Source organism: Bactrocera tryoni, unplaced genomic scaffold (genome assembly GCF_016617805.1).
Source record: "Bactrocera tryoni isolate S06 unplaced genomic scaffold, CSIRO_BtryS06_freeze2 scaffold_25, whole genome shotgun sequence".
Classification (NCBI taxonomy): domain Eukaryota; kingdom Metazoa; phylum Arthropoda; class Insecta; order Diptera; family Tephritidae; genus Bactrocera; species Bactrocera tryoni.
In genome coordinates this window covers 22,391,523-22,408,399 of record NW_024395977.1, presented here as the reverse complement: position 1 = coordinate 22,408,399, position 16,877 = coordinate 22,391,523, and the positions used below count along the sequence as shown (strand labels likewise).

The 16,877-nt window shown below is 38.7% G+C and overlaps 2 protein-coding genes and 1 pseudogene across 2 annotated transcripts; 2 read left to right on the top strand and 1 right to left on the bottom strand.

The window, feature by feature from the left end:
- The first annotated feature begins 208 nt into the window (after positions 1 to 208).
- On the top strand, positions 209 to 1,250 carry LOC120780805 (annotated as a pseudogene).
- A 57-nt stretch (positions 1,251 to 1,307) lies between these two features.
- Positions 1,308 to 2,433, bottom strand: LOC120780804 (protein ALP1-like). Its single transcript, XM_040113052.1, has 3 exons — positions 2,089 to 2,433; positions 1,762 to 2,035; positions 1,308 to 1,411 (listed from the first exon to the last, which is right to left on the bottom strand). Exons 1-3 carry the CDS (start codon positions 2,431 to 2,433, stop codon positions 1,308 to 1,310), a joined length of 723 nt encoding a protein of 240 aa, XP_039968986.1.
- Positions 2,434 to 6,907: 4,474 nt separating this feature from the next.
- Positions 6,908 to 7,557, top strand: LOC120780362 (peroxiredoxin 1-like). The gene has a single exon (XM_040112653.1). It carries the CDS (start codon positions 7,102 to 7,104, stop codon positions 7,540 to 7,542), a length of 441 nt encoding a protein of 146 aa, XP_039968587.1. The 5' UTR covers positions 6,908 to 7,101; the 3' UTR covers positions 7,543 to 7,557.
- The last annotated feature ends 9,320 nt before the right edge of the window (positions 7,558 to 16,877 follow it).

Here is a 16,877-nt window from a genome sequence, read left to right as displayed (position 1 = left end):
TGCTCATTAATTACTAGTGGTACTCATTTAACGTCGTAAACGTATGGCAACATCGCAAATTCGCAATATCGTAAAACAGCTGTTAATTTTTACATGCATTTTATTTTACGACAGTCTTGCAAATATGCGAGACCGTTTTCAGTGGCAACCATAGCATTTTGCGCAATTCGCAATCAACTGGAAGCGTCTATTTGGCGTTTTAAAAGAAATGGAAGCGGTAAGTAAATTCATAACAACTAATTATTGGCTTGTATTATTAATATTCAATTGATTATTTAATAGAAAAAAAGATTAGGGCTAAACGGCACATTTCGTTGGTCTGAAAGCCAAACGAAAGACCTTTTGATAAACATTTTGAGGTAATATTGATATATTTTTTGTCATTTCATCATTTTACATTTAACGATCTGCTTTTAGAAACCAACAGCCCAAAGGTTTAACAACAAAATTGGCGAATAAGCTCCAAATTTAATAAATATTAAATGGGACATAATGAGGGCTAAAATGAGGCATTTGAAAGCGACTTTTTTATCTGCGCTCAAGTGGAAAGGCCAGACTGGTGCAGGCTTACTTGAAAGTGGTGATCCTCATAGTGTGGAAGAATACATAAAAAGAATATGTCCTTTTTATGAAGACCTTCACGTGATATTTGGACGTCGCATAAGTGTTCAGCCACCAGCGATTTATCAATCAACAGAGTTGGTGTCAGCGTTGGACGATACTTATATAGAATATACCCCAGAGATAGACCCCGACACAAGTTCTTCGAGTCCGTTACCCAGTCCGACCGTTATTATGTATCCGTCTGCAAATGAAGTAGTTAGTCCGCACGCTAATTTTGCATGCACATCTACACCAAGAAGAAATATGAAAAGATCTCATAGCAGTTCAAATCCATTTTCATTACTTTTCGAAATCCAAAATAAGAAGTTGGAACTGGAAATGAAAAAATTGGAAATTGAAAAAGAGAGAGAGGAAAACAGTTTTCAATTGCAGAAATTACGGTTGGAGAAAGAAATGGAAGTAGAAATGGAAAAAGTCAGATTGGAACACGAACGGTTGAAAAGCTAAGTAGCTCATAAGTTGCCAAAATGTAATCATCTGTATTCCAATATAAGATTTTTTTCATTTTGACTTTTTCTTCTTAATACAATGGTTTGTTTTACTTATAGTGACTTAGTGAATGTGGTCCACCTTGCTTTTTTTTTACTTTATGCGTATTAAGTTATTTCTAGTCAAATAATTTATTATATGAGAAAAGAATTTTTAAATTAAGATATTTATTGATTAAACAATTGTTCAAAGATTTATCGTCGCCTTATCTCCCCTTCATTGGTACGAACATTTGGCTCCCATAACGACTCGTCAATACTGTGCTCCGATTCCTCAGGTTGGTAATCGAAATAATCGTCTTGTTGGAGTATAAATTGTGTAACAATGCACAACAGAGAATCCAATTGTTAACTTTTCTCACACCATTTTCATTTTTTATTTGGAGCCTTAAGCCTTTTAAACTACCAAATCTTTCCTTCAGCATTCCAAAACAATGTTCAATTCGAATTCTATATCGACTGAATGTTTTGTTAAAAAAATTCCTTTGGCTTGGTGTTAAATTTCTAGAATTTTCTCTAAATGGCGTTATAACAGTACTCGATAATTTATATGCACTGTCCCCTGCAATCCATTCACCTTCTCCAAAAAATTTATGTGCTTCAATTGACAATTCGCTGTTATTAAAAATACGTGCATCATGAACGCTACCTGGAAAGTCTAACACCAGGTGCCTTATTTGTAATCTATGATCGCACACGGCTTGTGCCTTAACGGAGTTAATATGTTTTCGTGAAAAGTACGCTTCTGGGTCTTGTGACGGCTTTTCCGCCAATGGAATTTCGGTACCATCAACGTATCCTATGCAGTTAGGTAACTCACTCGAAGTTTCTAAAACGAGCTCTTTGCGTTCTTCCGTATTTGGCCAAAATAAATACTGGTCCTTATAATTCAACAGCGCATTAAATATGCGTTCAGTTAAATTCTAAAATATAAAAACATGTTAATGTATTATGAGGAAAACTGACGAGTTCTGACCTGAATGATACCACCATCACTGATTCCAAATAAACCTGCAATCTTCGAAAGAGTAGCTCCTTCACCGCTAGAACCCAAGCGATACAACACAATTGCCAGTTGCGTTTTAATTGGAAATTGTTTGCCCGACCGAATTTTGTTGAAAAGATTGTCTCCCTTTATTAGATCCAAAATAGCATCGAAAGTTTTCCAAGTAACACGTGTGATCTTCTTGAATCGGTTTTCATCGAGTTCCCATAAGATCTCATTTAAAAATACCCTGGATTTCGGTACACTATTTTGAATGAATTGTACGCTATATCTGCATTCTTCGCCTAAAGCCAATATATACATTAGGTCCTCCATTATATCATTTTCTTTACTTTTCCTCTCTTCAGCAAAACAAAAAATGTAGCCATTTAAAATAAAACCAATTTAATTTAAATTCATACCATTGTCCTCACAAAAGAATTCAATGATCATTAAATCATTTAAAGCTGCTATTTCCAATAAATTCAAAAGGTTTTGTTTATTGCTGATTCTCGGCATTTTAGCTTTTTTATTTCCTACGAATGAAAAAATGACAGACTTATAGTAATTTTGCCACAGTTGCCAAAGAGCGCTCATTTAACCTGTGTTGCTATATTGCAAATTTACTATTTTTATATAATTGCGACGTTAAATAAGTCCCACTACTATTTGTTTATTTAAATTTACAATGGCATTATGGCCATTTTCTTCAATAATTTGTAAATGGTTCAAAATGTCTTGTCTGTCATCATCATCCATGACTCCAAACATCCATTTATACTCTATTCCTCCTATATTTATCAAGCCTCTTTTATTTCTCTTTTTGATATTCGGTGTTATAGATGTGATTTTTGCTTTTATATTTTGTATTTCATCAAACGAAATTTCTTTATTTTCAATATTTAGTTTTTCAATATTTTCTTTAACCTGATCAACTATGTCTGCTATCTTGTTCGGATTTATAGTATGTATAACTGTACTTATTTCGTTAACTATTTCTATGTCCGCTGTTTGTATAATTGTATACCCCGCATCTTCTATTATTGGTGTAATTGTAAAAGTGCTGTCACCAATGATATGATTATTGTTAAAAAAATAATTATTATCGTTATCTGTAAAAGTCCGTTTTAGGTTTTGATTTAAAAAAACTTAAATTTGATTTTAGTCGCCTCTTACGACAGGCATCTCTTACCATGGGTATATTCTAGAAAGACCCTTTACCCACTGGGGTAAAAAAAAAATCATGTATATATGTATATGTACATAGAAAAAAAAATTAAATGTTATTATCTCCTTTAAATGCCCTTAGACTGAATGAATCGTCACCATTCTCATTTCGATTTTCTATGTTTGCCAATTTCATTGGCCTTTTTATATTTGCCGAATGGACGTTTTGTAAGGGAAATATTCTGAAATATGGTTGATCTTTATGCCGTACTCTATTGTAGTCTTTAATTGGTCCTCTTTGTCTGTTTTCCATATATTCTTCTCTGTTTTGATTTAGTTTGGCTATTGTTTTCTGTTTTACTGTATTTATTCTATCTTGTAATATGGATGGACAAATGTTTTCTTTGGCGTCCTTTGGAGAACATTTGATAGTTGAGTGGTACCTATCGTTATAGTTACATATAACAATTTGTATCCTTATTTCTGTTGAAAGACTAGAGTCCTCAATTCCTGTTAGTTTTTCCATCAAGGTTGAGTGCAGTCTCTTAATGTCTGCATTTCCTGTATGGCTATTTGGTTTTGTGTGATGGACTTCTACATTTTCGGCATTTTAAATCTCTGAAAAGTAGCTGGGGCATTTTTCAACCCGAAAGGCATTCGGACGTATTCATATAGTCCTGCCGGAGTGACAAAAGCTGTTTTCTGAATGTCCCTTTCTGCCATTAAAATCTGATGGTAACCTTTTGCTAGATCTATGGTGCTAAAGTACTGTGCTTTGCCCAATTTATCTAAGATTCCTTCGATATTCGGTAGAGGATACTTATAGTCTACAGTCAATTGGTTTAACCTCCTATAATCAACCACTAGCCTGAATTTTTGTATTCCTGAATTATCCATCTTTTTCTTTACTTCACTTATATCTAATGAATAAACTTGCTCTTGCATAGTTTTCATATAGAATGGAAGATTCACACCATTTTTCAAAATTATTGTAATTTTTTCGATATCAATGGTTTTAACGTTTTTAAAAAGGAAATCATTTCCTATTAACAAATCATATAAGTCGACTGAAAGCATACAATTTTTTCTTAAAAAATGTTAATATTATTACAATTCCTTCAAAGGGAGATACATATCTTAAGTATTTTTCGACTTGAATATATCTCGAACGTTCGACGAGTCACTCGCGGACGATGCGTCGATCGTTGAGAATATGAAACAGGAAAAAAAAGGGAGTGTGTTAGCAAATGAAACCACAAAGTTTGTATTTAATATACCAAATTAAAATATTGGTTCTTTATTAAATTGTGATTACCAACAAAATTACTTACGGTTTGTGCTTGTGGTGATGCTGGTTGTGATGGCCGGTGGACGACGTCTTGACTGCTTCGATCGCTAGGAAAAAAGTGAAAGTGCGCGACTCCCAGGCTCGCTTGCTACGCGGGAGTTTTCAACGAAACCATTGCCAGTTGAGTGAAAGTTATTAACCGTTGAGTGAAAACTCTTAACGGCTAACTGGCAATGGTTTGTTATATACTCACTAGGGGTGGTAAAAAGAAATTAGGCGCTGGCCTAAACATACCGGCCCCCTTGCGGTGAGCAACAAAAAAAAAAAATAAATTACGTGTCCATCGACCACCACAACGAGGTACAAATTTATGGCACAATATGAGTACAGCTAAATAGAAAATAGTTTAAGTTCATTTGTTATTATAATTATATTTTTTTCTTTAAATAACAATCCAAAAAAACAATACTTATTTTAAATAGGAATGCAAAAGAAAACAATAGAATAAGTTAAAAAAGAAAATACTAAAATGACTTAATTTAGTACCGGGCCGTACCCGAAAGCACCCAGCCGAATATGGAGCCCTGTGCGAGGAGCTGCCCAAATGTTTGAGACATGACCTGTTGGGTCATAATGCGGGAGTAAACATCCGCGCCGAGCACCAAGCGTATCGGCGACGACTTGTGGAAGTTTGGGTCCGCCAGTTTGATGTGAGTGTATGGGGCTGCTATGGCCGCGTCTAATGTAGTGGTCGGGCTGATGCGCATATAACCATGAATTACCCTTACATGCGTCGACATTCGGGTATTCGTCCCATGTCTGCCTCGCAGTACTACGAGGCAGCCGCGTTGACCACCGATATGGGTCTGCACAAGTTGCAGTTCCTTTAAAGGTCGTGTGAAATTAGCGACGTAGGGGCGCATGCGTCTATCAGAGCCCTGACCAGATGTAGACGTCCCCTTGCCTCAATCTTTACCACCGCCGTTGGTAAAATGGCTGTCGTTGGCAGCAAGGAAGGAGTCGCTATGCTGGCTCGATCCGCTAGCCCGGCTCTAAAGGAGCTAGCCCGGTGAATCTGGAGAGACCTGGTCTCCAGTCTGGCCGAGTTGTGCTCTTGGCGACGGCGCAGACGGCGTTTGTGCGCGCGACGTTCATGTTGCAGCAAGGGGCGGAAAGTCCGGGTTTCCGTTTCCCTCGCTGTGATGGGCGGAAAGGCCGTGTTTCCGCTCCGGTTTCAATTAGTTCTCCCTCCTCCGGTTCTGGTTGGAGAGGCCTAGTCTCCGTTCCAGGGTCTGATGCTTCGATGGAGAGAGCATCATCGGAACTTATTTGTTCGCTCCATGGTTGATTTTGAGGCACTGCGGGGCGGCGACGTGTATTTTCCCCGATGTGGAGCATGGTGTGGTGCTTTTCGTTGCAGCGCCGGCACCGTGCGTCGCTGGGGCAATTCGCTGACTTGTGGTTGACCGCAAGGCAATTTATACAATATTTGCCTATGAGTGCTTCCCGTAGGCGCTCCTCCGGTGTCTTGGCCCGGAAGGACGAGCAGAGCCGCAATGGATGTTTTCCCTTGCACATCGTGCAAGAAAGCGGGTATCGGTTTGGGTGTAGGGCTGCCGTCTTCTTTAAGGCACTGTAGCGCGTCATCTTCCTAAAATTACTTTGTTGAAGATTTTGTTGTTTGTTTTTGAATATCATCTAAAGCTGATTGGGTGGCGAGAAAAAGTGCATAAGTTATATTATATATATTGATAGTGTGGAGCCGGCCTTATGTGGTGTGAACTGCCTTACAGTACCATAGTGTGTAGGCGGCCTTATGTGGTGTTAACTGCCTTACCTTACCATAGTGTTGCAAATAATAATTAAATAAAAACATTTTTGCTTTTAGCATCAAATTTATGTTAACGTTATTGTTTTATTTGTCGTATGTTTTCGACAAAGTGGCCTGCCACCAAAGAAAATGTTAAATACAATTTGGCTTAATAATTATTTTCAATTCTTTCATGTCAATAAAGTACCTCCTGCTCAGTACGTTCAAGGGCAATGCATACATGTACTGCTGTAGAAGGAGACTTTCGGTTTGCAACTTCGTTATTTGCTAGCAAAACATATTTTTCAAATATGGTATTTGCAATAAAAAATTGAATCTAAAATTCATAAGCATGATTTATGCCTCATGGTTTGGAAAAGAAGTTTTAGATTCATTCTTGTAAAATTTTTAAGGCGAATTAAAAAACTAACGGCATGGCATCACCTTATGTCATGAATGAAATTTTTAAGGCGAATTAAAAAACTAACGGCATGGCATCACCTTATGAATGACATTTTTAATTATTGGTTAAGTGCGCACACGTGCGCAGATTCTTTTGCAATTATTCGAATAGATTGGACGTAAGTTCGTGTTATTCGGTTTGGTGTACAATTTTTTTTGCTCGCCTGCTGTCTCACACAAGTGCGTTTTTGCGTTTTCGAGTAAATTCTCCCGCTGCCGGTAAAACAAATCATCGTGTGAATTAACCTTGCGAATTTTGCGGAAAACAATTTAAGATATGCCGAAAATTCAGAAGTCTGCTCCCCATTTCAAGGGAACCGCCGTCGTTAATGGCACTTTCAAAGATATCGATCTGACTGACTATAAAGGCAAATACCTAGTGTTGTTCTTCTACCCATTGGACTTCACTTTTGTGTGCCCAACCGAAATTATTGCGTTCTCGGATCGTGTGTCCGAATTCCGCAATATTGGCTGTGAGGTTGTTGCCTGCTCAACAGACAGTCACTTTACGCATTTAGCTTGGATTAACACACCACGCAAGCAGGGCGGTCTCGGTGATTTGTCTATCCCATTGTTGGCCGACAAATCCATGAAGATTGCACGTGATTACGGTGTGTTGGATGAAGAAACCGGCATTCCTTTCCGTGGACTTTTCGTTATCGACCGAAGCCAGAACGGAGAAATAGTTAGCAGACTACTTGCTAATAGACAAAAATAGACACTTCTTACTGTGGGCAAAACATAGTAAGACTTAATTTGAATTTCGCGCAAAAATCGATTCGTCGAATTAGCGATGAACTGGTAAGTGGACACCACTCCTTCTAATCTAATCTATCTTCATACGAAAGACATAATAGAAATTTTACTCGAAATATTCGACAAACAAATTTATGGTAAAGATAAAATGTATAATGATGATTGCACTTTATTTCTATTATAATAAAGAAAACTCCATTTCAATGTTTGGACAAAATGTGTATTGAGAAAAAAATACAAAGAAAAGCGCCAAGCGGATTTATTGAAGTACTAAGACACATAAACACGCTTTTATATTCTAACAATTATTATTATTTTGTATGGTAAATTTTTTCTCAAATTAAAATCTGTTTATTTTTATACATATGTACGTGCACAATTAATCAGATCGTAGTAAGTGTGTCGGAAAGCTAGGCTTCCGATGTGGCTGGGGAACGGTTGTGTTGAGTAGGGTGTGCATCCTCGTTTTCCTCCTCGTAGGGTGGTAGTAAGACCAATTTGGCAAGCGGTCTTGTAACTTGGCCTTTTTCAGTAATAATGTCAACTACTCGCACTCGGGTATCAGCACCTGGGTGTATATTGACAATCCTACCCAATCTCCACTCGTTCGGTGACAAATTGTCTTCTTTGATGACGACAAGGTCACCTGTCTTTAAATTTGTTTTGGAATGTTTCCACTTAATACGCTTCTGCATTTCATTCAGGTATTCGGTTTTCCACCTTTTGCAGAAGGATTGATGTAAGGCCTTAAGTTTTTGCCATCTATTTACGATAGAGGCACTGCTTTCATTTATATCCGGTTCTGGTGGGGCCATCAGATGTCCGCCGACCAAAAATGTCCTGGAGTAAGTGGCTCCAAATCAGTAGGTTCGTTTGAGGCTGGGCTTAATGGTCGCGAATTAAGGCAAGACTCAATTCGGCATAAGAGTGTGTTGAACTCTTCAAGAGTATATTTTTGCCCAGACGCAATCTTGCGGAAATGACTCTTAAAGCTTTTCACACCTGCTTCCCAAAGTCCGCCCATATGAGGAGCTGCAGCAGGTATGAAATGCCATGTAAGAGCTTGGTGGCTATACTTTGAGATAGCATTGTTGCGAGCATCGGCTATGAAGGCTTTAAGTTCGGACCTTAGGGATCTTGATGCTCCAACGAAGTTTGTACCATTGTCCGAATAAATATTCTTAGGGCAACCTCTTCTCGAAACGAATCTAGAGAGAGCTGCTAAAAATGACTGTGTTGATAAATCGGTAGTGGCCTCCAGGTGGATGGCCCTTGTTGTAAAACAGACAAACAGACAGACATACCCTTTGGATACACGGCATCCTCTTCCACGGTAGCTTTTATTTCGAACGGACCCGCGAAATCTACCCCCGTATTTGTAAAAGCGCGTGAAAATGTGGATCGTTCGGACGGAAGTGCACCCATAAGTTGCGTCTGAGCGCGTTTTTGAAGATCGTGCACGTCTTGCAGTTATGGATGATGGATCGGATCAAGTTTTTCACCCTTGGAATCCAATACTGTGCCCGCGTTAGCCGTAACATCAGCTGATTTTCTCCATGCAAAGAGACTTGATGAATAAAATGGATTATTAGACGAGACAATACGCAGTTGTATGGAAGGATGATTGGATGGCGCTCATTGTATGACAAGTCGAGAGACGCACCGAGACGGCCACCAGTTCTCAACACTTCATCTTTATCGAGGAATGGATTAAGAGAGAGGATTTCACTTTTTGCATCGATGGGCTTACCGGATTTCAGACAACCATACTCTTGACCATATTTCTGCTTCTGCGTATTTATTATCAACCGTTTTGTCGTTGCTTTAATTTCTTCGGATGAAATTAAGCAAGACTTTTGTTGAAAAGAAGCCTTTGTGTTTGGATGAGTTCTTTGAGAGAATCTCATAACGTATGATAACACTCTCAAAGCTCTCGGCAAACTCGAAAAACGGTCAAGGATGTCGTTAGAATCCCCCTGTATTGTTGTACAAGCATGTACACGTACCTGTTTTTCCTCTGTTGTCGTCTCGTAGTCATTTTGTCGTAATGGCCATTTGGATTGATCTTCTTGCAGCCAAGAAGGTCCCTGCCACCACAAGGTGTTTTCCACCAAATCCTGTGCCATAAGTCCCCGACTGGCTAAGTCTGCAGGGTTAGATCCTGAATCGACATGATTCCAATTTGCGTTGCCAACCTTTTCTATAATCTTTGTCACTCGATGGGATACAAACGTTGACCATGAACATGGTGGCTTGCGAATCCATGCGAGAACGATGGTCGAATCCGTCCATAGTTTAAGTTTAAGATGAGTCAGCTCCAGGTTGTTGACGACAGATTCAACTGTTTCGGCCAGTAATACGGCGCCGCACAGTTCCAGACGCGGTAAAGAGATAGTTTTTACAGGCGCTACTCTGGTTTTTGCCAATAGTAGGCTGACGAAAACTTCGTTGCTTGTCCTTACGCGCAGGTAGACCGTTGCTGCGTATGCTTTCTCTGATGCATCGCAGAAACCATGAATGGACACATCGTCCGTCGGCGAGAAGTGGACCCATCGTGGAATTTTAATGTTGTTTATATACCTGTGGTTATCCATGAATGTGTGCCAACGATCCAATGTGGTAGGAGATACAACCTCGTCCCATTGTGTACCTTCCAACCAAATATGTTGCATTATCATTTTGGCTGTGACGATTATCGGTGCTAGCCATCCTAATGGGTCAAACAGTTTGGCGATATCTGAGAGAATAGCTCTCTTTGTATATGATTCTGGGCTGAGTATTGGTTTTGTTTTAAAATAAAAGAAGTCCGTATGTGCATTCCATCTTATCCCAAGAGCCTTGACATCACTTGTGTCTTCGAAGTCTAAAAACTCTTTGTTTAGCAAGTGGTCCTTTGGAAGGCCTTGTAAAATTCTTCCACAGTTGGCTGTCCATTTTCTTAATGGGAAACCTGCCGACTCCAATGCTGTCCTTATCTCATTTCTAGCTTTGATTGCAGCCTCTATAGAGTGTCCACCTGCTAAGACATCATCAACATACATGCACTTCCTGAGTATGTTTGAGGCTACTGGTAGTGAGCTTTCAACGTCGTCAGCTAATTGGAGTAACGTCCTTATTGCCAGATAAGGAGCGCAGTTGATTCCGAACGTTACCGTCTTCAATTCAAAAGATTTGTTTGTTCGGTCGGATGGTTGCGGAAAACGATTCGCTGGTACTTCGTTTGATCAGCTTTCAATAGGATTTGGCGATACATTTTCTCAATATCGCTATTGAAAACATATTTAAATAAACGCCATCGCAGAATTAATATGGTCAAATCTGCCTGAAGAACTGGACCGGGGAGAAGGATGTCATTCAGCGAAGTGCCGTTTGAAGTGGCTTGCGATGCATTGAACACCACACGCACCTTTGTCGATGTGCTCTCTTCCTTTTTTACGGCGTGGTGAGGCAGGTAATAGTTGTTACTAGAGTCGGCCGTTTGATTGGTATGTATCTTTGCCATATGACCCAGCTCAACATATTCGTTTAACACTCTGTTGTATTCTTTTTGCAGGTTCTCGTCTCTGGACAAACGAGCTTCATTGCGATAAAACTGGGAGTACGCAATCTTTAAGGAACTACCTAGACTAATGTTGACCGGATAGTCTTTCCTGAATGGTAGCGATACAACGTATTTCCCGTCTTCATTTCGCTTCGTTGTCTCTTTATAGAGCTCTTCACAGTACCTGTCCTCCTCGCTTAATTTCTTTTCCTTGGAGATCTCTTCCAATTCCCAGAACGAAGCTAACTGCTTTTCCAGCGATATTTCGTTATAATAAGAGACGCAAGTGTTGGTTGGCTTAATTGTATTAGCACGCCCTGTGACTATCCAACCGAACACTGTCTCTTGCGCAAGAAGTGATCCCAGCACGTTCTTGCGTATGCCATCCAGCATAATCTGGGGATAGACGTCACCACCGAGTATGACGTCCACGGGTTCATTGACGAAGAACCTCTTATCCGCCAACGTGAGATCTGGGAAAGCCTGCCGAGTTAGTGCGCTAATATGGCAAGTCGGCAAGTTTCCGTTAATTTCGGCAGAACCATCATGTTCGTTGTGATCGATATAAGTGGGTCTATTGGTGACCGCAACTCGACACAACATGATTCCTTCACTTGCGCAGATACGGTGTTGTTGATGCCTGACACCTGGGCATTTATCTTCCGCACTGGCAAGTTGATTCTGCGCTTCAGCCTTTCTGTGATGAAAGAGCACTCTGACCCCGAGTCGATGAGTGCTCTTGCGGCATAAGTAACGCCGCTGTAATTTACATTTATTTGTGCCGTTCCTAACAAGACACCTTTGTCGCTGTTAGCGAAGCACGACTGTACTTGAGTCGTTGGCTTGCCTTTCGACTTGTTGAAGTTGCGTCTCTGCTGCGCTTGCCTGGACGTAGACGGAATCTCGTCCGATGGCGTAGATGAGCCTCTTTGGCTGCTAGGCTGCACTGTCCTCAAATGTAGTAGTGTGTGATGCCTCGCGTGGCACGTGCTGCAGTTGAATGCACTGGTGCATTGCGACACTAAATGCCCAAAGCCGAGGCAATTGATGCAGCGATTGTTGCGCTTAGCGAACTTGATCCTGTCCGCCGGTGCCATGTTAAGAAACATGGGGCAAGATCTTAATTTGTGATCTGCGCTTTTGCACATCAGACATGTTGATTTCTCAACGCTTACTTGGAAGGCGCCGAGTCTGTTCTGATGGCTATTGTTGTTGTTTCTGTTCTGTGTGGGTGCACTGACAGGCTTTACAGAATTGGACGATTTCTTGGCACGTTCGATTGCCTCTAAATCACGGTATCTATCCGTGAGGAAGTTGTCCAATTCCTCCCACTTTGACGTTTTTGTTTTGTTCTTTACAGACTGTTCCCACAGGGCTAATGTTGCTTGTGGCAGTCTCTTGGAACATATGCGGATTATGATTGGGTCCCAGTTCCCAATGTCCACTTTATTGGCTGTCAGGCAGGAGATGCAGCTGTTGATCTCCCGCTGTAGCCATTTTATCGAAACCGAGCACTCCTTGTCGATTGACGGTAAGTCGAGCAGTATGTCGACTTGGGTTTCAACGAGAATTCGCTCATTCTCGTACATGTCAGTTAAACCCTTCCATGCCATTGCAAAGCCATCATTTGTAAGAGGGCATTTCGACACAATAACCTTCGCTTCCCCTTGAGTCTTTTTGTTGAGATGGTATAATTTCTCAACAGGTGACAGGCGCTTGCTTTTGATGTATACGGCCGTGAACATATCCCGGAATGTTGGCCATGAAAGGTAGTCTCCTTTGAAAACATCGGTATCGCAAGGCGGAAGGGAGTGGTTATTGTCTACCTCAGCAGACTTTTCTGTGTCTTTGGGGGTTGAGAGGATCTCAGACATATCCTTCATTGCCCCCATGCAACGTATGTAGCATTGACCACCTAGCTTGAATTTTTTTTTTAATAAGGGCATAGTCCTTTGCAGACATGTCCCCTTTGCTGTTGAGGTCGTCATGGGCAGCTTTCGCTTTGCACCACATCTCTCTCAGCTCGTCTTGTTGCATCACAAGAGCGTTCTTCGAGATGTCCTTTGATGCAGCACTGAATTCAGACTCGTATTCGACAACGTAGTCCACTAGGCGCGTGAAAGCTTCCATGGTGTTGGTATAAGTGACAAGAAGAATTGAAAATTCAAATTTAAATTTAAAGGAATATAGTAGCACTCAAGACTGAGCAGACTTTGGCCTAAAGAATATGGGAATCGCTTTGAAAATAATTCCCCACTATTGTAAATTTTTATTTGCAGCACACCACTGCCAACCAAACAAGAAAATAGAATAAAGAAAATTTTTTGACTGTTGTAGCCGATATCGCAATATATCTGGCTGGTCAATAATATATGATTTATTGAATATAAGTCAGCAAACGAAAAAAAAAATTTTTAACTAGTAGCCGATATCGGAATATATCTGGCTCGTCAATAATACTTGATTTATTGGATATATTTTAGCAAACAAAATTTTCAACTAGTAGCCGATATCGCAATATATCTGGCTTATTGTACTTTATTTAATATATATGTGAGTTGCAGCACACCACTGCCAACCAAAAACGAGAATATATGTGTAATCGTACGTAAGTATGTATATATATGCAACACTTTATATGGCTCGCCACCCAAGATACGCCAACGAAAATCAGTTTGTGACAAAAAAGTGTTTGAAAGTGAAAAAGTGCAGTGTCTCAGTGAAAAAAAACAAAAATCAGTGCCGTAAGTGATATATGAAAAAATATTACCGCACAAAATCGAAAAATTGAGAAAAATCAAAAATTAGTGCCGTAAGTGATATGTGAAAAAGGTATTACCGCACAAAATCGAAAATTGAGAAAAATCAAAAATTAGTGCCGTAAGTGATATGTGAAAAAGGTATTACCGCACAAAATCGAAAATTGAGAAAAAATCAAAAAATTAGTGCCGTAAGTGATTTGTGAAAAAATGTATGAGAAAAGTATTACCGCACAAAATCCGGTAAACGTAACCGTGCACTTACGGATTATTTTGTTTTTGCAATTATTTCACTAAAACACTAAAAAAACACTAGTCACTTTGTCACTTTTCTTATATAAAGATTTATAATTGTCACCAATATTAAAAATGCGATTAAAAAAACGACTTTGTTTCCTTTTTTTTTTTTTTTTAACGATTTATATCCAAGTGATATTAAAGCACTCACGTACCTTAGATTTGCCTGAGTTGGTGTGAAGTGTATTGTGTTAAAAAACTTGCTTGCTGGTGTGCAGCGCCTCGTGAATCCCAATTGGTGTGGTGTTGAAAACTTGCTTGGGTTTGTGGCGCCTCGTGAATCCCAATTGGTGTGGTGTTGAAAACTTGCTTGGGTTTGTGGCGCCTCGTGAATCCCAATTGGTGTGGTGTTGAAAACTTGCTTGCTGGTTTGTGAAATATAGTCGATTAAAATCCGGCTCGAAGGACCATGAATATATCTCGAACGTTCGACGAGTCACTCGCGGACGATGCGTCGATCGTTGAGAATATGAAACAGGAAAAAAAGGGAGTGTATTAGCAAATGAAACCACAAAGTTTGTATTTAATATACCAAATTAAAATATTAGTTCTTTATTAAATTGTGATTACCAACAAAATTACTTACGGTTTGTGCTTGTGGTGATGCTGGTTGTGATGGCCGGTGGACGACGTCTTGAATGCTTCGATCGCTAGGAAAAAGTGAAAGTGCGCGACTCCCAGGCTCGCTTGCTACGCGGGAGTTTTCAACGAAACCATTGCCAGTTGAGTGAAAGTTATTAACCGTTGAGTGAAAACTCTTAACGGCTAACTGGCAATGGTTTGTTATATACTCACTAGGGGTGGTAAAAAGAAATTAGGCGCTGGCCTAAACACGACTCTTTGCCCAATACCATGTTCAGGCCAAAAATTTAAAAGATTAGATTATATTTAAGCATTTCATAACCCAACAGTGTTCTCACTGCCGTTAGAAAGATCAAAAAACAGCTGTTATTCTCATTCAAGAATTCACATCGCTAAATATTTATCAAAAGAAAAGATTGATATAGTATTTTGAAATAAAAAGACGGCTTTTTTAATATTTTCCATATAATAGAAATAATGGATGCATTTTTTCATTTGTTAAGTCGATTTTCAGATGAAATTAGATTCATTGCTTTAAAAAAAATTTGTTTGTTTACATTTTTTTCCCTTTGTAGTGTCTAAATCAGCTGTGATAATGTAACAGATTTCCAGTGCTGTCAAGTAGATTGCGCAAAATCAGAGTCGCACAGAGCGATTTAGCGTGGATCAGTTTCAAATCATTTCAATGAAGTGATTTGGAACTGTCATTTTTGTATGGCGAAATCTTGATAAATTTTTAAGATTGGTGGGATAATCCATTCAACAGCCGAAATCGTGTGATTAAGTGTCGGTCTGAACATGGTATAATTGTAAGTTGATTTATTGCTGCATTTAATGCAGCTATCTGTGTTAACGATGCCAAGCATCGAGTTAGCATTTCTATTTGCTCTGCCATATTTTTTATTTTTATTATTATTATTTTTTTTTTTTTGCAACAAAAATTATAAAACAATTGCAACTCTGTTGGCTTGTTTCTTTTCTCGTTTGTTCGTTTCTTTTTCTAACGGTATTGCTTTTGAATTGATTGAAACATTTAGTGAGTATAATTTCTGCGTTGACTTTTTGTTTTTTACAAAGAAAGTAATGGCTTCAAATAAAACTACTACTTAAATTACTAAATTATTAGTTGAATATTATTTTACCTTGCTGTTGGTGCTGCTGCTGTTGTTGTTTTGTTGTTGCTGTTGTTACTGTTACTGACGTCGTTGTTGTTGTTAATGTTGTTGCTGTTTTTGCTGCCGTTGTTACTGTTATTGTTGCTGTTGCTTTTGTTAATGTTGTTGTAGTTGCTGCTGATGTTGCTTTTGTATGGCACTTACAAATATCTCTGGTACACAATTACATATATTTTTTTTTAAATTATTTTATAGTTCACTTCTTTTTTTTTACTTCAACAAATTATGCGAAATTGTATATGCTTTACATACATATGACGCCTTAAAAAATTAGTTTTTTTTTTTTGTTTTTGCAACTTACATTTATTTAGCAAAGTTTATTAATAATTTATAATAATTCATTTTCAATTTATTTATTTAGCGTATTTTATATAGTTTCATTTACTTCATAATATTTCATTTATTTAGTATAAGGTTCAGAATAACTTTTGCTTTCAACGCACTAAAATTGTTACGATGTATAGTAGAAAAATGGGGAACACCGAATTACCGACTGCGCCAATTACAAATTAAATTACATATAATAAATTTATCAGAAATTACATATTTTTCGTTTGAATAAAAAACTCCGGCTAGTTTTCCGTGCTGTGCGGCTTCCCGTTCAGTTTATCAATAATCATTTTATTCTTTATAAAAATCTTATTTGCTAAATTTACTTGGAGGCGTTGTGCTGACTTGACATTCCTCAGCATCAACGGCATATCTTAAATAAACATATCAAATAATAACAGGGGCATTGGATTTCATTTTTAAAGGAATTCAAAAGATGATTACTTGCTTATGCATATTTCTTTATTTATGTATTAATGCATGTTAATATGTATGTATGTAGTTGAATCTGAAGACTCAACTTACATTTTAGAGGAATGAAAACTATTTAGAAAATACTTGTCTTGTTTGGTATATCGACAAGTTTGAAAGTGGTGGAGTCGTTTGACGACGC